The sequence below is a fragment of the Bubalus kerabau genome, chromosome 9, assembly GCF_029407905.1.
Source record: "Bubalus kerabau isolate K-KA32 ecotype Philippines breed swamp buffalo chromosome 9, PCC_UOA_SB_1v2, whole genome shotgun sequence".
Taxonomy (NCBI): domain Eukaryota; kingdom Metazoa; phylum Chordata; class Mammalia; order Artiodactyla; family Bovidae; genus Bubalus; species Bubalus kerabau.
In genome coordinates, this window is record NC_073632.1 from 19039528 (window position 1) to 19059583 (window position 20056).

At 39.0% G+C, this 20056-nt stretch overlaps 1 protein-coding gene across 2 annotated transcripts in view; it reads left to right on the top strand.

Annotated features, from left to right (window-relative positions):
- Positions 1–20056, top strand: part of RIMS1 (regulating synaptic membrane exocytosis 1) — a 600042-nt gene that overhangs the window by 84340 nt on the left and 495646 nt on the right. Inside the window, exon 2 of one of the 2 annotated variants that reach the window (XM_055534784.1) lies at positions 19717–19797. The exons of the other annotated variant lie outside the window; for it this stretch is intronic. Coding sequence (XP_055390759.1) covers positions 19717–19797 — 81 coding nt within the window. The remainder of the gene's footprint in view (positions 1–19716; positions 19798–20056) is intronic. 2 annotated transcript variants of the gene reach the window in all.

Genomic DNA, 20056 nt, shown 5'->3' on the forward strand with positions numbered 1-20056 from the left:
GGTCTCTTGGGATGAGAGTCAGTAGAAGTCCAGACTGATATGATTTTCATGACATTTTGCATTTTTCAGTATCTTTTAATAAAAATATTTTACACTTTTGGCATAAGGTGTATAGAAATTACAGCTAATGCTCAGAATTCCTTATAAAAGAAATGCCATTTGCTTTATCATAAGGCATATGGCATAGGGCATATTTTCAGTTCTACATAAATTGTATACTGAGTCTTCCAAAATGCCAATTTTAGGATTTTTTCCCCCACCATAAATGCTTGTACCAGTCTTCAATAATATGTTGTGTAAAATACTGGAAGCAAATTTACCTTTTAAATAATCTGCATATGTGACAGGTAATAATTTAAATATGGTTTTAAAACCATAGTGCCATGTTTGTCCTTTTCCTGAACTCTATTTTAAAACCTCCTTTAAGTTCTTTAAGTATACTTAATATTTCATCTTGATGAAAAATATCCCTACACTAAACATATTTCTTAGCTTTAATTATGTTTGTGTTTATCATTCTGATTCTGACAGTGTATAAAGGAATAGAGTGTTTGCTTTGAAAACGTGTATTAATTGACTTCCACAGTTGTTTATTGGTGTTACTGTTTTCTAAAACACATTAAACTGTTTTCTACTTACATGAAAGATGATATAACTTCAAATTACTAGACTTTTGACTTCTTTCTTTGAGCTATTGGTTACTGTTATTGCTTATTTTTTACTTTTTTATTAAGGTGTAATTTACATACAATGAAATGCACAGATCTGAAGGTGTTGGCTTGATGAGTAATGACGTTTGTATTCACTTGTGTCACCAGATCTCACAACAGGATATAAAGCATGCTCATCACTCGATCCATCCACCCCACAGTGGCAACTTTGTTCTTATTCTTGACACACGGAGGACTTTTTACCTCTTCCTTATAAAAGTTGAATCACACAGTCAGAAACCTTGTGTCCAGATTCTTTGTTCAACAAAATATTTTTGAAGTTCATCCACACTGTTGCGTACAACAGGAGTACATTTCTTTTTATGAATATACTAAAATTCTTGTCAATAAATTCTTCTGTTTATGGGTTGTTTCCACTTTTAGGCTCTGAATATTCTTGTACAAGTCATTTTGGAGACATATGTTTCATTTCTCTTGACTAGTAGACTAGGTTGCTTCTTTATTGATTTATAATAATAAGTATTCTGGATACAAGCCCTGTATATGTACATATAATTAGTATATAAGGAAGATTTATAAAATAAATATTTTCTCTCAGTTTGTGACTAGCATATTTTTACTTTAATGTGATCTTTGGGGAGACAATTTTTTTTAATATTAATGAGTCATATATTAAAATTTTTATCACTGGTGAAAGATCAGTAATTTTTAATTATTTAGTGTCAAACCTATAATACATTTTCCAAAGTAAAAATGTCACTTTAAGTCATTGTTGTTTGTTGTTGTTGTTTGGTTGCTAGGTCATGTCTGACTCTTTTGTGACCCCATAGACTGTAGTCCACAAGGCTCCTTCGTCCATAGGATTACCCAGGCAAGAATACTGGAGGGTGTTGCCATTTCCTTCTCCATGGGATTTTCCTGACCCAGAGATCAAACCCACATCTCCTGCCTTGCAGGCAGATTCTTTATCACTGAGCACCACGAAGACAGTCTTCCCGATGCTGTATTTTGGGGTAAATGTACTACTTCAGTTCAGTTCAGTTCAGTCACTCAGTCGTGTCCGACTCTTTGTGACCCCATGAATCGCAGCACGCCAGGCCTCCCTGTCCATCACCAACTCCCAGAGTTCACTGAGACTCACATCCATCGAGTCAGTGATGCCATCCAGCCATCTCATCCTCTGTCGTCCCCTTCTCCTCCTGCCCCCAATCCCTTCCAGCATCAGAGTCTTTTCCAGTGAGTCAACTCTGAGCATGAGGTGGCCAAAGTACTGGAGTTTCAGCTTTAGCATCATTCCTTCCAAAGAAATCCCAGGGCTGATCTCCTTCAGAATGGAATGTACTACTTAGTTTTAAACATAAGACAAAAATTAGAAGAATTTTCACTCAGGTAATTGGGACTTTAGAGAAAATGTCTGATTGTAACTTGAAATTTCTCTATGGATAAAATATATATATATATATACAGTAAATTTGTCTGAAAAATAAATGTATAAAATATATGTATGAAAAGTATAAATTTTAAAGGTTTGTGGTATTTTTTCTCTTATATTAGTGTGACAAATATTCTTACCTATTGCAGTAATTACATTTTTATTTCCCATATATCTTACTTAGGAATTACAAAGAAGTACATTGGGATTTCCATACTTTTTAAAATTATTTCTCTTAAAATTCACATAAGTATATTGATGGCTTTTGTTGACTATGATGACTATTCCATTTCTTCTAAGGGATTCTTGCCCACAGTAGTAGATATAATGGCCATCTGAATCGAATTCTCCCATTCCTGTCCATTTTACTTCATTGACTGCTAACATGTCAATGTTCACTCTTGCCATCTCCTCTTTGACCACTTCCAAATTACCTTGCCCTTATACTCAACAAAAGAGTCTGAAATGCAATACTTGGGTGCAATCTCAAAAATGACAGAATAATCTCTGTTCCTTTCCAAGGCAAGCCATTTAACATCATGGTAATCCAAGTCTATTCCCTAATCACCAATGCTGAAAAGATTGTTGAAGTGTTCTATGAGGGCCTACAAGATCTTCTAGAAGTAACACCCAAAATAGATGTCCTTTTCCTTTTCATCGTAGGGGACTGCAATGCAAAAGTAAGAAGTCAAGGAATACCTGGAATAACAGGCAAGTTTGTCTTTGGGGTACAAAATGAAGCAGGGCAAAGGCTAACAGAGTATCGCAAAGGGAACGCAAAGGTCATCACAAACACCCTCTTCCAACAAAACAAGAGATGGGCATCACCAGATGGTCAATACTGCAATCACATTGATGATACTCTTTGCAGCCAAAGACAGAGAAGCTCTATACAGTCAGCAAAAACAAAACCGGGAGCCAACTGTGGCTCAGAGCATGAACTCTGTATTGTCAAATTCAGACTGAAATTGAAGAAAGTAGGGAAAACCACTAGGTCACTCAGCTATTGCTGCTACTGCTAAGTCACTTCAGTCGTGTCCAACTCTGTGCGACCCCATAGACGGCAGCCCACCAGGCTGCCCCATCCCTGGGACTCTCCAGGCAAGAACACTGGAGTAGGTTGCCATTTCCTTCTCCAATGCATGAAAGTGAAAAGTGAAAGTGAAGTTGCTCAGTCGTGTCTGACTCCTAGCGATCCCATGGACTGCAGCCCACCTGGCTCCTCCATCCATGGGATTTTCCAGGCAAGAGCACTGGAGTAGGGTGACATTGCCTTCTCCGTCACTCAGCTATGACCTAAGTCAAATCCCTTATGATTATACAGTGGACACAAAAAATAGATTCAAGGGATTAGATCTAATTGACAGAATGCTGGAGAAGCTGTGGATGGAGGTTCATAACATTGTACAGGAGACAGTGATCAAAACCATTCCCAGGAAAAAAGAAATGCAAAAAGGCAAAAGGGTTGTCTGAGGAGGCCTTACAAATAGATGATAAAAGAAGAGAAGTAAAAGGCAAAGGAGAAAAGGAAAGATATACCCATTTGAACATTTGAATGCAGAATTCCAAAGAATAGTAAGGAGTGATAAGAAAGATGTCCTAAGTCATCAGTGCAAAAAAAATAGAGGAAAACAATAAAATGGGAAAGATTAGCAATCTCTTCAAGAAAATTAGAGATACCAAGGGAACATTTCATGAAAACATGGGCTCAATAAAGGACATAAATGGTAAGGACCTAACAGAAGCAGAAGATATTAAGAAAAGAATGTGGCAAGAATACACAGAAGAACTACACAAAGATCTTCATGACTCAGATAACCACATTGATGTGATCATTCACCTAGAGCCAGACATCCTGGAGTGCAGTCAAGTGGGTCTTAGGAAGTATCACTACAAACAAAGCTAGTGGAGGTGATGGAATTCCAGGTGAGCTATTTGAAATTCTAAAAGATGATTCTGTGAACGTGCTGCACTCAATATGCCAGAAAATTTGGAAAACTCAGCATTGGCCACAGGACTGGAAAAGGCGTTTTCATTCCAATCCCAAAGAAAGGCAATGCCAAAGAATGTTCCAACTACTTCACAACTGCATTCATTTCACATCCTAGCAAAGTAATGCTCAAAATTCTCCATGCTAGGCCTCAGCAGTACATGAAAAGAGAATTACCAGACGTTCCCCCTAGATTTAGAAAAGGCAGAGGAATGAGAGATCAAATTGCCAACATCCATTGGCATAGTAAAAGCAAGAGATTTATAGAAATCTATAAATAGAGAAAGCAAAAGAATTCCAGAAAAAAACATCTACTTCTGCTTCATTGACTACTCTAAAGCTTTTGACTGTGGGGATCATAACTAACTGTGGAAAATTTTTAAAGAGATTAGAATACCAGACCACCTTACCTGCCTCCTGAGAAACCTGTATGCAGTTCAAGAAGCAACAGAACAAGACATGAAACAGACTGGTTCCAAATTGGGAAAGGAGTACAAAAAGTCTATATATTGTCACTGTGCTTATTTAACTTGTATGCAGAGTACATCATGTGAAATACTGGGATGGATGAAGCACAAGCTAGAATCAAGATTTCTAGGAGAAATATCAATAACCTCAGATATGCAGATGACACCACGCTTATGGCAGAAAGTGAAGAGGGACTAAAGAGCCTCTTGCTGAGGTGAAATAGTAAAGTGACAAAGCTGGCTTAAAGCTCAACATTCAAAAAATGAAGTTCATGGCATCCGGTCCCATCACTTTATGGCAAATAGATGGGAAAACAATGGAAACAGTGTCAGACTTTGTTGTCTTGGGCTCCAAAATCCCTGCAGATGGTGACTGCATGAAATTAAAAGACTCTTGCTCCTTGAAAGAAAAGCTATGGCAACCTTGACAGCATATTAAAAAAAAAAAAAAAACGAGACATTATTTTGCCTACAAAGATTCATATAGTCCAAAGCTATGGTTTTTCCAGTAGTCATGTATGAAAATGAGAGTTGGTCCATAAAGAAGGCTGATTGCCAGAGAATTTGTGATTTTGAACAGTGGTGTTGGAGAAGACTCTTGAGAGTCCCTTGGACAGGAAGAAAATCAAACCAGTCAATCCTAAAGGAAATCAATCCTAAATATTCATTGGGAGTACTGATTTTGAAGCTGAAGCTCCAACACTTTGGCCAACTGATGTGAAGAAGTGACTCACTGGAAAAAGCCCTGATGCTGGGAAAGATTGAAGGCAGGACGAGAATGGGATGATAGAGGATGCGATGGTTGGATGTCATCACCAACTCGATGGACTTGAGTTTGAGCAAGCTCTGGGAGATGGCGAAGGATGGAAACCTGGTGTGCTGCAGTCTATGGGTTTGCAAAGAGTCAGACATCACTGAGGGACTGGAAAACAGCAAATGATTACTACCTGCATAAAAAGCTATCCAACCAACATACAAAATCTTTAAGCTTTGCCCAAAGGATTGCTAGTTTAGGCAAAATCTGTCCCTTTGATGATCTGATATTGATGTTTAATTGTAAAATAAAATAATTTATTATATAAATTTTGGTGTCATCTCTCAGTGAAAGTAATATATAAGAATAGAGAAAAATAGGTACTATTAATCTGTATTGTCTTACTTGGAAGATGAGCTTTCTGAGAGTTGGGTGATACGCTTATTCCATGGACCAAAATGTAAGGCCTTTGCCTATATTCAAGTAGACACAATAAAGCTTATAGACTAATAAGTGGCCACATCAAGATATTCTCCCCTGAAGTTTAGTGCAGTTTTTGTTCTTCTGTGTCACCTGGAATAATTTACCAAGTATTGATTCTGTCCTGTGGAGAATTCTTATTTTTCTCATGTTGCAGTTATCAAGTGTCACATCATCACTTCCTGAACTGTATTTTATTCCTTGGAAAATGCTACATATTATGCTTCTGTGTTTAAAGAACAGTGAACACTAGCATTTTGAAGAGTCTGAAAATTTATGCAGTAAGAAAACCTACCCTGCCTGTCTAAATTAGCATTCTCCTCATTTATTTTATTTGATCATTAAATCATTTCCTTTCTGTGTTTAACAGTTCCTAGGGAGGGTTTCCCTGAAACAAAAAATTCTTTCTGAAATGCTTATTTTGTAAAACATGTCAACCTTAGAAAGATGTCATTATCATCATTATTATTCTTTTATATATATTTTTATATTGTGTTTACATATTCATATATTAGATGCCAGGTATGCTCTTTAAGATTTATTAGAGTTTTCTAATGTAAGAAAAATTTAAATTTAAATTTTCCTGATGGGATAAAATTTTAACCTTTTTCTATTATTCTTTTTTGCTTTTCTCAAATATATTTCAACATAAAACATTAGTAAAATGTAGATTGAAACTTTTAAGTAAGAAAAAACGAGGTTACAATAACCCTGTATATGAGACAGCAAAAGATACACTGATGTATAGAACAGTCTTGGACTCTGTGGGAGAGGGAGAGGGTGGGATGATTTGGGAGAATGGCTTTGACCCAGAGGGATGGTGAGGGGAGGGCGGAGGGAGTAGGGTTCAGGATGGGGAACACATGTATACCTGTGGAGGATTCATTTGGATATTTGGCAAAACTAATACAATTATGTAAAGTTTAAAAATAAAATTAAAAAAAAATGAAATATGTATAATATCATATATGAAACGAGTCGCTAGCCCACGTTCGATGCACAATACTGGATGCTTGGGGCTGGTGCACTGGGACGACCCAGAGTGATGGTATGGGGAGGGAGGAGGGAGGAGGGTTTAGGATGGGGAACACATGTACACCTGTGGCCGATTCATTTTGATATATAGCAAAACCAATACAATATTGTAAAGTTAAAAAATTAAGTTAAATTAAAAAAAAAAAAAAAAAAAAAAACCTCTTTGGATGGTTCTGTGACCATGTTTTGGAAGCCATGCTCTGATAATTTCCCCTGAATATCAGTTCTGTTAATTGGCCTTTTTCTAGGACCTGGATATTAGAGGAGCATCATAAAATTTGAGTTTATATTCCTTCCTGTGGACCTAGAGGTAAAATATTGCACAAAAAAATGGAGCCAGGTTTTAAGAGAATTGTTAACCAAAAGAATTGCCGCTAGAGTGGGCCAGTTCCCTGAGCTAATGCCTTAGGAGACATAATTGAGGGCCTGATGAGAAAGAAGCAAAGATTTGTATAGCTGATTCACTTTGCCATGTTGAAACTAACACAAGATTGTAAAGCACGTATACTTCAATATTTTTTTAAAAGTATCTTAGTTGTTGAGGCTGATGACCAAAAGGTCATCCGTAAAATTTTGAAAGGACTCATAAAACAAAGATGATATATTTTTCAAACTCTTTCTTCTTGATGAGTGATCACTTTTCTATTTCCATGATTTTTAAAATATTAAAGGACTTTGCTTTTGGAAAAAGAAAGAGAGTAGCAAAGAGATTTAATTCAAGTACATGGAGAGATGTCTCTGTAGGTGTCTGCCTACAGCAGAAGCATAAGAGCCATAGAGGAAATTAGTGACTTGGATGGAAGGTGTGTTGAATTTAAGTCTTGGAGTTTAAGAACCTCTCATGTTTTTCTTTACTCATGATATGTACATAAGAGGTGTATTCCAAGGAAACCCTAGGAATGACTAGCTGGAACTCTGGAAATGATAGCTAAAAAGCAACCTGAACATTACTTATATGTTATAATGGAATTATAATTATTTTATGACCTTGGAGAACTGACGTGACAGTGTAGATATACATTTAAAATAAAATAGACTATAGTTTTATTCTTCAAAATGAATATAAACTTTATATTTAAACATTTGGTGGGGGCAAGAGGCAGCCTCTATTCCATTATTAGCCTAGATTCCTACACTTAATCTTGTTGTTTCTGTACTTGAAGATAATGGTTTATATTAAAATAGAAGGAATTTAAGCAATTTCAAATAATTAAAATAGTATGCTAATAGAGCTCAGTTGTGGAATGAATACTGTTGCAATTTACACGTTAGTCTTTTATAAATGCTTTGTCATGTGGTTATTTAACTTGCCCACCATACAGAGTTGTGAGGATCACATGAGTTCATGCATATAGGGGCTTAAAAGAGTCTGTGTGATCAATGCTCAGTAAACGTAAGTTGGTAATTTCCTGCTGCTACTGATGAGCAAGCTGACTTGTTTTCAGGTCGTGGTATAGCACAGGGCATGGTGCTTGGCACAGAGCAGCTCTCCTGTAAGTGTTCATTCATTGATCACAAAGATGTCATGGTCATCGGAGCTTCCCAGTCAGGTCCCTGGAACACACTTTCATTGCATGTCCTATTTCTAAAACATGCATTTCCTGAATGTTTACATAAAAAGCTGTTAACAAAATTTTTCATCCATACATAAGGACTAATTTGTTTCTTAGAAGATGCTAGTGAAGGATTAATGGAAGTCTTTAGCCTGGAAGGCTTCCTAGAGTTCAGTGCATTTGAGTTGAATTTTGTAAGAACTAAAAATGAATGGAGAGGGAAAAGGAGGCAGAACATTTTAAGCAAGAAATGTGGCATATGAACTGGAGATGCAAGCGACAGAAGGATTTTCTGAAATATTGAGATGGATGCACCTAACTTGAGAAGCAGACTCTGTTAGGAGTTAAGAGGAAGAGATTAGTGAATGAGGATGTGTGTAGGTGGGACCCTGGAACTACACAGTGGTGTGTGTATTTGACATGATCGGGGATGGGAAGTCTTTTGTGGAGTCTGAGGGCAGGAGAAGATGGCACTTGAGGAAGATCAACTCAAGCAGTTCACTCCAGAAAGAATATGACTTTGGAAGCAGTCATACTAATGCCTTACTGGCCATTAGAGAAAGTAAGAGGCCACAGGGCACCAAGATTGTGGACATCATTAACGGGAGGGTTTAACTGACTACCAGGCAGACTTTGGGAGGTGTTTCAGTCTGGGGTGGTGGGGGGACACTGAGTTTAGTACTTTAGTCTGATCTGGCTCAGTCATTAGGAACGTTTTCAGGTAGACAGATTTCAGACCTGATAGGTAGTGGAAATTGAATTCTGGAAATGATAGTTCAGGAATCATCAGTCCCTCGGAAGCCACAAGAATGATGCTCTTATTAAGTCAAAAGTGCTCAGAGAGTGCTTACCCTTGTCAATGAGGAGTCAGCAGTCCTAGTCTGTAGATTACTTTTCCAGATCTCATACGTCTCTTATTTGTCTAAATATCTTTACATATTTTCATCAGTTTGGTTGAAGGGGAGAAGAAAATGATTTACAAGTTTTTTGATATTCTCATTCTGAATGTCAAAAATATTTAGAACAAGAAGCAATCATATTCAGGTATTAAAGTTTCTATTGATGTGTCCAAATGATTTGGATTCATCCTTTTGTCATATTTTGGGTAAAAAAAAATAAAGCATCATGGCCTCTTGAAAAAATAAAGAAACCTTCATTTACAATAGTAAAGGAATAGTGTATATTTAGTATTGAGCACTTTCATATTTATATGAAAATTTATTTATATGTAGTCCATGGGCAATGTATTTTCATATCTGATTGACTCCAGTTTCTCTCTAAGTTTCCAGCCAGGTGAATCAGATGAGACATTAGTAATAATTAATTGAAAACAATACCTGAAATATTTCATTAATTAATGCATTTCCAAGTTCCAATTCCCCATTTTATCTATTTAAAATCCACTTAAATCCCACCAAGGAACTATTATGGACCTCTTAGTAGATATTTATTTAGCTATCTGGCTTCCCATGAGCAAGGAGAAGGAATACTTGTGGAGAAAAGGTACACGTAGAACAATCCTAAAATCATTATTTAAAGAGCTATGGCTTTGTGTTACAAATAAAAAGCAGGAAAATCATTAGTTGTAAAGAAGCTCTGGCAATAATCCTTACAAATACCATTCATCCCTCCTTGTTACCGAATTGAATTTTTTATCCTGGACATTAAACTGTAGATAAGCATTATCAGACAGCTCTCTATTCTTCTAGGATCCTGAAATGTCACAAGAGGATGTGAGGTGCTTAAAGTTTGAAATACTCAATTACAATCTTGTGTCTCATGCTAACACTTGAATGACAATGGAATAATTTATTTGATCAAAACAAAGCACTTCACAGAAGTGTGTAGTTTTTGAAATGAGTTGTGCTTCTGAGAAGAAATGGTAATACTGCACAAGTAAACATGTAACTTGGGTGACACCAAGGGCCACCTATGACCTGTGAGCAGATGGCATTCTAAAGGCATGTGGGATCCTTAGCTCAGCTCCTGGCCCAAGGCAGACACCCAGAAATGTGAGCTGATATCACTCACTGTCTTCTTCCTGTTCTGTTATTGTAGAGTTTTTGTATCCAACCTGGAAAATCCCGTGGACGGAGAAGCCTGGTAGGCTGTAATCCATGGGGTCGCTAAGAGTCGGACACGACTGAGCGACTTCCCTTTCACTTTTCACTTTCCTGCATTGGAGAAGGAAATGGCAACCCACTCCAGTGTTCTTGCCTGGAGAGTCCCAGGGACGGGGGAGCCTGGAGGGCCGCCGTCTGTGGGGTCGCACAGAGTCGGACACAACTGAAGCGACTTAGCAGCAGCAGCAGCAGGTTTACATTTCTTAAAATTCATCTTGTTTTGCTGAATTGCATTTTTGATTAATGAAGGCAGTTTTACTTACTTGACTCTCTGTGTCACTGTTTCCTTGTAACTTGGTGTTACTGCTGATCCGACAGACTCTCTCATCTCAGTCATTCAATCATGTGGCCCTCCATTTAGGTGGAGAGACCACCCTCAGCCAGGCTTGAGACAGAGCCCCAGTTCAGAGTAAGGATCCCACGCTGGGCTGTAAGGCCCAGGAGCTGGCTGTGAATGGCAGTGTGTATGCATGCATACTCAGTTGCTCAGTCATGTCTGACTCTTTAGGACTCCAAGGACTGTTGCCCTCCAGCTCCTCTGTCCATGGGATTATCCCAGCAGGGATGCTGGAGCAGGTTGCCATTTCCTCCTACAAGGAGATCTTCCTGATCCATGGATCTCATCCTCTGTCATGCCCTTCTCCATCCATTCAACTTCTCCCTTTGCCAGGGGGGAGTTCATCACCTGGAATTGTGCCTATAGATATAAAAAAATTAAAACCTTGCTCATGACTCTTTTCTCAACCTACCTTACCTCACTCTCTGTTTTCACATTGCTCTTTCCCCTCAAACTCCTGCCTTTCCATTGAAGTCTCCCCACCCCCTACTTTTAGTCTTGGAGGGTCCAGAAGGTGGCTTAGGCCTCCCTTGCCTCATTGGTGTCTCTGCTGCCTTGATTCTAGGATTGTTTCTTCTGGCTGGAAATACCTTACCTCTGACTAGATAAGATTTTTTTCCCCCTCTATTGAATGCACACAAGTCATTCTGCCTTGCAGGTTTAGTGGCAGGAATTTTCTCATAATCTTCCTTTTTTCTAAAGTTATGTTCTATCTTGCAGGCAGCAGGTGGCTTCTGGTGAATGCACACAGATTAATAAGTAGAAAAATGTCAGCAGGATGGTGTGTGGGGAATGGTAGCAGATATAAATCCATAGGTCTATGTAACACTTCAAGAATGGCAAATGGAGACAGGAACTGATTGTGTTAATAGGAAATATTAGCTTGGGTAAAAGGTTAATTGGGCGTATTGCTGCCATGTTGGAAACAATATTAGGACCTTATAGAACCAAACCTGTTAGCATCCTGGAGACATGAGAGGTGATAAACAGGCAGATTTGAATGGTCCAGAAGACCAAGGGCTTGATTTCTTATGTATTATTTTCCTTCTTATCAGTCTTTGAGAAAATTGCTTTTCCCAACTTTAAAATCACCCATTAATCTCTGTAGCAAATCGATATCTTGTTATCACCTTTATTTTAGAATCCTATACTTTTTAGTCTGGTTTTGTGAATAAATTCCTGGCCTAGTTAAGGGAGATGTAACTGCCCTCACCACTTACTGTGGAAACTGGCCAGCTGGGTTCCCCTTTCTTACAATTAAGAGCCTAACTTACCTGTCCTCATTGTCTTTTTTAAAATAAAGGTCACGCTCATGTAGGCTCTGAGCATTCTCTGAATGTACATCAGAGGTAGACACACCCTGATCATCTGTGATTAGTACATCTGGCTTTTCAACATCCACTTTTCCCATCTGGTGTAGAATTGCCACTGTTTCCTCTTCATCTTAGGGGTAGCAGTCATCACACTTATCAGTTCACTGCTAAGTAGACATAAATATGCAACTTTTAAAATTCATTTTGTAAAATAATATTTTCAACTTTTCTTCTTTCAGTAGTAGTAAATGGAGATGAAAAGATCACTTTTGAAGATTTCCTTTGAAAAATATTTTTGAAGAGATTTTTATCAACCAAATTATATTTGTCTTGCAAGTAATTTTAAAACTTTTTTCACTTTCTTGACTCTTTTTCTTATATAAGCTGTTTTTCTCTATATGCAGGATGACCCGCCTTGAGTTTTACATCCCCACTGGTCTCAAGGTCACTCTGCATTTCTAATTTAGCCAACCTGACACCTGCTGTCACCGTTGTTCTGCTGGTATATTTGGAGAATATGGTCTTGGAATACTAGAATAATGTTTCAAGAACACTCAGCTATGTGAGATATCTGAACAGTTTCAATAATATACCTATATCATGAAATCAATTATATTGAAACATATCTGAGGATACTGGACTCTGTAGCTTCATGATTGATTTGTATTAATTTTCATTCATCTTTTGAGAGTTAATGTCAGAGGGCATCGTTGAATGATGGAGAAGACATTACCTTTGGTCCCAAACAAAACTTGATACACATCTTGGCTTCTTAAAATATTAACATTTGCCAGTTATCATTGGAAAATAAATTTAATCTCTTAGAGTTGTAGTTATTTCATCTGTCAAATAGGACAATCAGATCTCCTTGCAGAGCATTGTGAAGATTAAATAGGATATTAACTGAATATCCTTGAACATTTTCAAAATAGATGACAATAAACATAAGTTTTTTGTTACTTTCCTACACTGTTTAGAAAAATCAATAGAAAGGGGGATTAATTTTCTGTCTTTACTATTAAGGAATTACCTTATATATAATTACTTTAAAGTTTTATTTGATAAAAGAGCAGGATACTAGATGTTAAATAGTGTCTCATTGTTTTGAAGCAACAATGTGACACTAAAGAGTCTTTTCCACAAAATTAATCAGTTTTTTCTTGTTTAGAAAGAGAATGAACCTTAGTCATGTCATATAAAAACAAATATAATAGATTATACAAATCATAAAATTTGTTGGTCATACATTAATTTATATTTTGCAGATATTTTATATAAACATGCTATAATCATACAAAAAAGTATTACCTATATCTATTTGTAAATAACTGTATTTTACAATGTTAGTTACTCAAGCTGGAAATATAAAGCATTTTGTCTTATTCATTTAACAAATATGTAGTGGGTGACTATGATGTTCTATGTGACTATGCCCTGTTCTAGGCTCTGGGCCTTTGCCAGTGAACCAAACAGAGATCCTTCCTCTTGAGCAGCTGGTATTTCAAGCTGGGTTGAAGAGGAGAGGCAGATTTACAATGGCAACCCACTCCGGTATTCTTGCCTGGAGAATCCCATGGACAGAGGAGTCTGGCAGGATACAGTCCATGGGGTTGCAAGAGTTGGACATGACTTAGCACCTAAACCACCACCACCATCAGAGCAAGATGAGGCGAAGGGCACTGAAAGTCTGGTGGGGGCAGACCGTAGCAGTAAGGGAGGGAAGTCGGGTAGGAACCACCAAACACTGACGCTTGAGCCAAGACTGCAAAGGGGGAAGGGGTTAGTCCGATACGTATCAGGGAGGGAATCTTTGGTACAAAGGTCCCGGTGTGTCTGAGAACCAGCAGCAAGGTCACTGCAGCTGGGTAGCATGAGTTGGGTGTGGATGCTGGGGAGGAGATAGTAGGAGAAGAACATTGGGAATTATGTGAGGCCAGATGACACTCCAAGGACTCTTGCGTTTTTGTGAGTAAACTGTAGCACCATTGTGGGATTTGGAGCAGAGGAGTCATGATTGATTTATCTTTCCGAATGGTCTCTGCCAGCAGCCAGTGAGAAGTCTAAATCAGGAATCCAGTGAAAAGTAGCGTTGACCCCATCGGGGTAGCCACAGGGGAAGGAGGAGAAATGGGCAGATGGCTGCACATATTTGAAAGGAGAATCAAATCTGATGGACTGGACACAGGTAAGAGAGAAGTAAGGCCTTGAGACTAAAGCTTTTCGCCTGAACAGCTAGAGAAACCGTTTACAACCAGCCAAGACGGTGCTGGCCCTGGAGGGTCAGGTGTCTAAGAAAAGGTGGATTCCGACTGAAAGTGTTGATTTTAAGAAGCCTACTGGAAACCCAAGCAAAAGTGTTGGGGCAACAACCGGATGCCTGCAGTTAAGAGAGATTCAGGGTGAAGACAAGACTTTTGCACACATTTTGGTACTTTTGCCTAATGTCTTATGTAAGAAGGGTCTCAAGTGTTGAATAGAAGGTTCAGAAGAAAACAACTGATTACAGAGCCCTCTTCTTGCCTATTTTCCCCTTACTTCTTTGTGTCTGATTGGTGATCAGCAAATTAGAATACTGTATGTTTGAAAAGTATTTCATTTTCTCAACATGATGTCATTGTAACTGACAAACTCTTGTGACAAATGCAGACTAGTACAATCCTACCCGGGGAGTAGGCACAGACACATTTCTCCTAGCCTTGGTTCAGTGTACTTGTCTCTATCACTGAAGGAGAAACCCCAGTCAAGTCCAAAACCACAAAAAATGGAGAGCAGAAATGCATAGGTGTCATCTGTGGTACAGCTCAGTGCTCGGTTACTAGACTCATGACCTTGTCATCAAGCTCAGTTGAGATAAACTTTCATAAAACAGTGAGGGTTTTTTTTGTTTGTTTTGTTTTTTAGTTATTTTGCAGGAAAGGGGAGGCAAAAGTGGGGCTGGTGACTGCAGGCACCAAAATAGAAACTCAAAAGAGAGAAAATGATTATGTAAATTGTGCCTTTTGAAGGCATTGAGAATGTTTCATTCACATACTCTAAGTCCCTGGAAGCACATTTAGTTCCTGTTTGGGGAGATGAAAGCCTTGCCACAGCCTCATCTGCGGGCTTGCGGCAGGGTGAGTTTGTCTTGTGTGTACGGTGCCGGGAAGGGTGGGCAGTTGGCAGTGGTTCAGCATTGATTGCAGTCATTCATAAAACCCAACCGCGCGGAAGGCGGAGTCCTGGGGAGCTTCTCTGAGATGCTTGCAGGATGCCTCATTTGAACAAATCCTCAGTGATGTTTGAGTGATAAGGGGTGCTCACAAGCACCGCCAAGGTGGTGAGGGGTCCACCTTCCTTCCCAAGTAACTGAAGACTTTGCAGGAATCAGAGGTCTCACTTCTTGGACTCCTGGTCTCTCCATCCACAGCCTTTCTGGAAAGTCCGCTTTGTGGCTTATCTGTGGCCTCTTTGTGTCTGGATGACGGAGTAAATCATATGTAAGGAAGACCCTTTGGAGAAGGCAATGGCACCCTACTCCAGTACTCTTGCCTGGAAAATCCCATGGATGGAGGAGCCTGGTGGGCTGAAGTCCATGGGGTCTCTAGGAGTCGGACACGACTGAGTGACTTCACTTTCACTTTTCACTTTCATGCATTGGAGAAGGAAATGGCAACCCACTCTAGTGTTCTTGCCTGGAGAATCCCAGGGACGGGGGAGCCTGGTGGGCTGCCGTCTATAGGATCACACAGAGTTGGACACGACTGAAGCGACTTAGCAGCAGCAAGGAAGACCCTTGGGGCTTCCCAGGTGGTACTTGTAAAGTACCCTCATGCCAATGCAGGAGAAATAGGAGATGTGGGTTTGATCCCTGGGTCAGGAAGATCCCCTGGAGGAGGGCATGGCAACCCACTCCAGTGTTCTTATCTTCATGAACAGAGGAGCCTGGTGGGGTCCCTAGAGCATTCATTGCAAAGAGTCTCACACACTGAAGGGCCTTAGTGCACAGCAATGTGCTGATATATCACTGTGGTGTTTAAGTATGAGGGGTCCCTGTTATTGTGTTACGATTAACGCCTGGGAGAGGATGGGAAGTGGTTGGCTGAACAGTTTCCACACATTACAACTGGCTACACCACTTTGGTTTATCCCTCAAACTGCAATAGGACAGACAAAACAATCCAAATATAACTTTAAAGAAATGCTAATTCATTCAGGCTGACAAAAATCTGAGGAGGGCGTTGTATTATTTTATGTATCTTATTCTGAATGTAGGGATTTTTTTTTCTTCTCTTTCCCTGGAATTTCAATTTCATCTTAGAAAGTCAGATTAGAAAATGTAGGAATACATATTGGCATAGCTTAGTGCCCCCTCAAATTGGCTGAATAACTAGCAATCTGAAACTGATCACTTTCTCCCTGAGAACAGATTCAACAGCTAGCTGATTCACTCTAAACCTGAGATCAGGATATAAGTTAGTATGAAAAATTAGTTTTTTTCTTATTTTGTTTTAAATAAAGTATATTAATTAAGTTAGTATATTTTAAATTAAATACATTTAAATTCTAGCAACATTGTTTTTGAGTATTGATGTGTTTATTCTCATTATCCAAAAAGAGCTTTAAATTTTAGAAATTCAAATGAGGTTTTTATGAGCCAAAAAACTAAACAGACATTTCTCCAAAGAAGACATACCGATGTCTAACAAACACATGAAAAGATGCTCAACATCACTCATTATCAGAGAAATGCAAATCAAAACCACAGTGAGGTACCATCTCATGCCGGTCAGAATGGCTGCGATCCAAAAGTCTACAAACAATAAATGCTGGAGAGGGTGTGGAGAAAAGGGAACCCTCTTACACTGTTGGTGGGAATGCAAACTAGTACAGCCCCCATGGAGAACAGTGTGGAGATAGATTCCTTAAAAAACTGGAAATAGAACTGCCATATAATTCAGCAATCCCGTTGCTGGGCATACACACTGAGGACACCAGAATTGAAAGAGACACGTGTACCCCAATGTTCATTGCAGCACTGTTTATAATAGCCAGGACATGGAAGCAACCTAGATGTCCATCAGCAGATGAATGGATAAGAAAGCTCTGGTACATTTACACAATGGAATATTACTCCGTCATTAAAAGTAATACATTTGAGTCAGTTCTAATGAGGTGGATGAAAACTGGAGCCTATTATACAGAGTGAAGTAAGTCAGAAAGAAAAACACCAATATAGTATACTAATGCATATATATGGAATTTAGAAAGATGGTAATGATAACCCTGTATGCGAGACAGCAAAAGAGACACAGATGTATAGAGCAGTCTTTTGGATTTTGTGGGAGAAGGCAAGGGTGGGATGATCTGAGAGAATAGCATTGAAACATGTATATTATCATATGTGCAGTAGATCATCAGTCCAGGTTCGATGCATGAGACAGGGTGCTCAGGGCTGATGTACTGGGATGACCCTGAGGGATGGGATGGTCGGTGGGAGGGGGGTTCAGGATGGGGGACAGATGTACAGCCATGGCTGATTCATGTCAATGTATGGCAAAACCACTACAATATTGTAAAGTAATTAGCCTCCAATAATAAAATAAAAATATAATAAATAAAATAAAAATAAATAAATAAAAAAGATTCTATACCATAGGCAGACCGATGAAATATGCCAGTTACTATAGGTTTAAGTCAAAACCACTCAATTCTTAAGATTAAATGAGAATTTTCTTACACAGACATGGTCTTTCATGCTGGCTAATAATCCACTTTTATTGGAGAAGAGTTATTTAAAAACATATTGAAGGAAAACTCTGAGTGGCAGATTTCTTTTCTTCCCAAAACTTTGCCTAAATACCTGAATTTTCAGGAGGAAAAAAAAAAAGAAAAAAGGAAATGAACTAAGACAGAAGGTTGCATATGGTTTCTCTACATATAATTCTTCAAGATTTTCTCCAAAGTTGGTGATATTTCCGATATTTTCACAAACCAATGCGTGTAAAAATTCAGCATGCCATGTGGGCTATTTTTAGTTGAGTGAGAATTGCTAAAGATTTCCCAGTGCAGTGAAATGTAACTTCCTGTGCGCTGTACTTGAGTAAGTTATATTACCGTTTCATAGCTCAGTAATACCCCAGGGTATTACTTCTCCTTGGCAACTGCCTTCTTGAATGTTCTCTGAACCTTCCTGCCAGTGTCCTTCTCCTCCAATGACTGGTGACCAGTCCATTAAGAGTTTAGCATTCACTCTAGACAGTTATCACATTTCTTTCCTTGGAGCCCAGGAGGGGTGGCTTTGAAATGGCACTGTTTTCTTTTCTTGTCACATTATATATTGATTTCTAAGTCTTACTTGATCCTGTTTGGACTTAGCTGTGTGTGTGTGTGTTTGTGTGTGCACGCACGTTTCTGTGCAGTGTCCACGTTTGCCTGTATCATTTCTTTCAGAAGTGGAGAACTTTGCCATGCAGCTTTTAGCTCTGGAAAAACAGTTTATCTGCCACTACCTCACCACTGAGTCACCCCTTGAATAGCATGACTGGCCTTACAGGTAGTCAAATCTCCAAGTGCAGTCCAAACCACTGTCAAAGTTAAGAACCAGGTTCATGCTTGAGAATCCCAAGTCCTGTGTGGTTTTTCCATTTAGCAGAGTCTAAGAATCAGGGTCTCAACTTTCTAAACAGGGCTTCCCTATTCAAACCAAGGTTTGTTCAAGGCTTCTGAGGTGGAGGGATATCTGAGCCATCCAAGGACAGCCTCAGAGGGCTATGTTTTCTGGCTTATGCTGTGACTCTCTCCAGTGCTCCATTAAGTCCTGTTGACATCAGGTGAAGAGCATCTCCACCTGCTGCCCTTTGCAGCTGTGACCCATCCTCTGCATTTATTTATTCTGTGATGGACAACTTAAGACCCAAAGACCTTTTGCTGCCTATTTTCACACTGTGCAGGCATCTTGCATATTTATTTTGCATACTTATGGAGACACACACGCTTTATATATGCACATTTCCCTCTGACTCTTCCTCCTTTCTTAGCTTGAATGAATTTAGAACATGGGGGATGTCCTGAAACATCTCAGATCTCTGTTTTATTTTTTTATTTTTTATTTTTATTTTTTTGCATAAAGGGAAAGATCTATGTGGTGATGAAGGGCATGAAACAAAAGTCCATGTCTTACAGTAAGATAGCCAAAGCCACAGAAAGTCCTGCCTGTTTTTAACATATCAGCACAACAGCTGCTCCTATGTTTACGCTTTCAGATGTCTCCATAGGGTGAAGCCAAAGTTTTCAGCAGCTTTGCTTCTATGGGGAAGCCTAATGAGGATCATTTTATTGGTACTAAACAGGAAATCCAATACTGAGGCCAGCACCAGTATGGAGTTCATCTGGGTGTAATTGAGCTCTTGGAAGCATGAGCTGAAGGTTCCTAACTCCCAGGGCTTCTCAGGGTCTCCAGGTTAATACTTAGGGGCTTGCAGACAGTTCCCTTAAACTTGTTTTCAGTACCGTGTTTAATTTCCAGATGTTTCTCCCCGTTTTATAATTAATAGTGCGTTGTGCTGTCTATCATGCGCCCCAGGTGTGTGGTCAGGGACATGGTGAAGCCTGCTGCCTGCAAAGCCCCAAGAAATGTTGAACACCAGCCCCACCAGCCTCCACCGTGAGTATGGCATTGGTTTTATTGACTGAAAATGTCGTCTCTAACACAGATCTCTGGTTCCAGATGTATTAATTCACATTGCATGTGGGAGTGCAAACTCTGGCTGCTCTGGGGTGTCTGGGGGTAAAAGACTGCTACTGAATTAGATAAAATGATCTGGAAACTGAGCTCTGTGTTTCAAGCATCTTCATTAAGTGCTGTTTCTAATGCCATATGGAAAGCATGAAGCTAATTATAGGAAAGAGACATGTATTGGGGA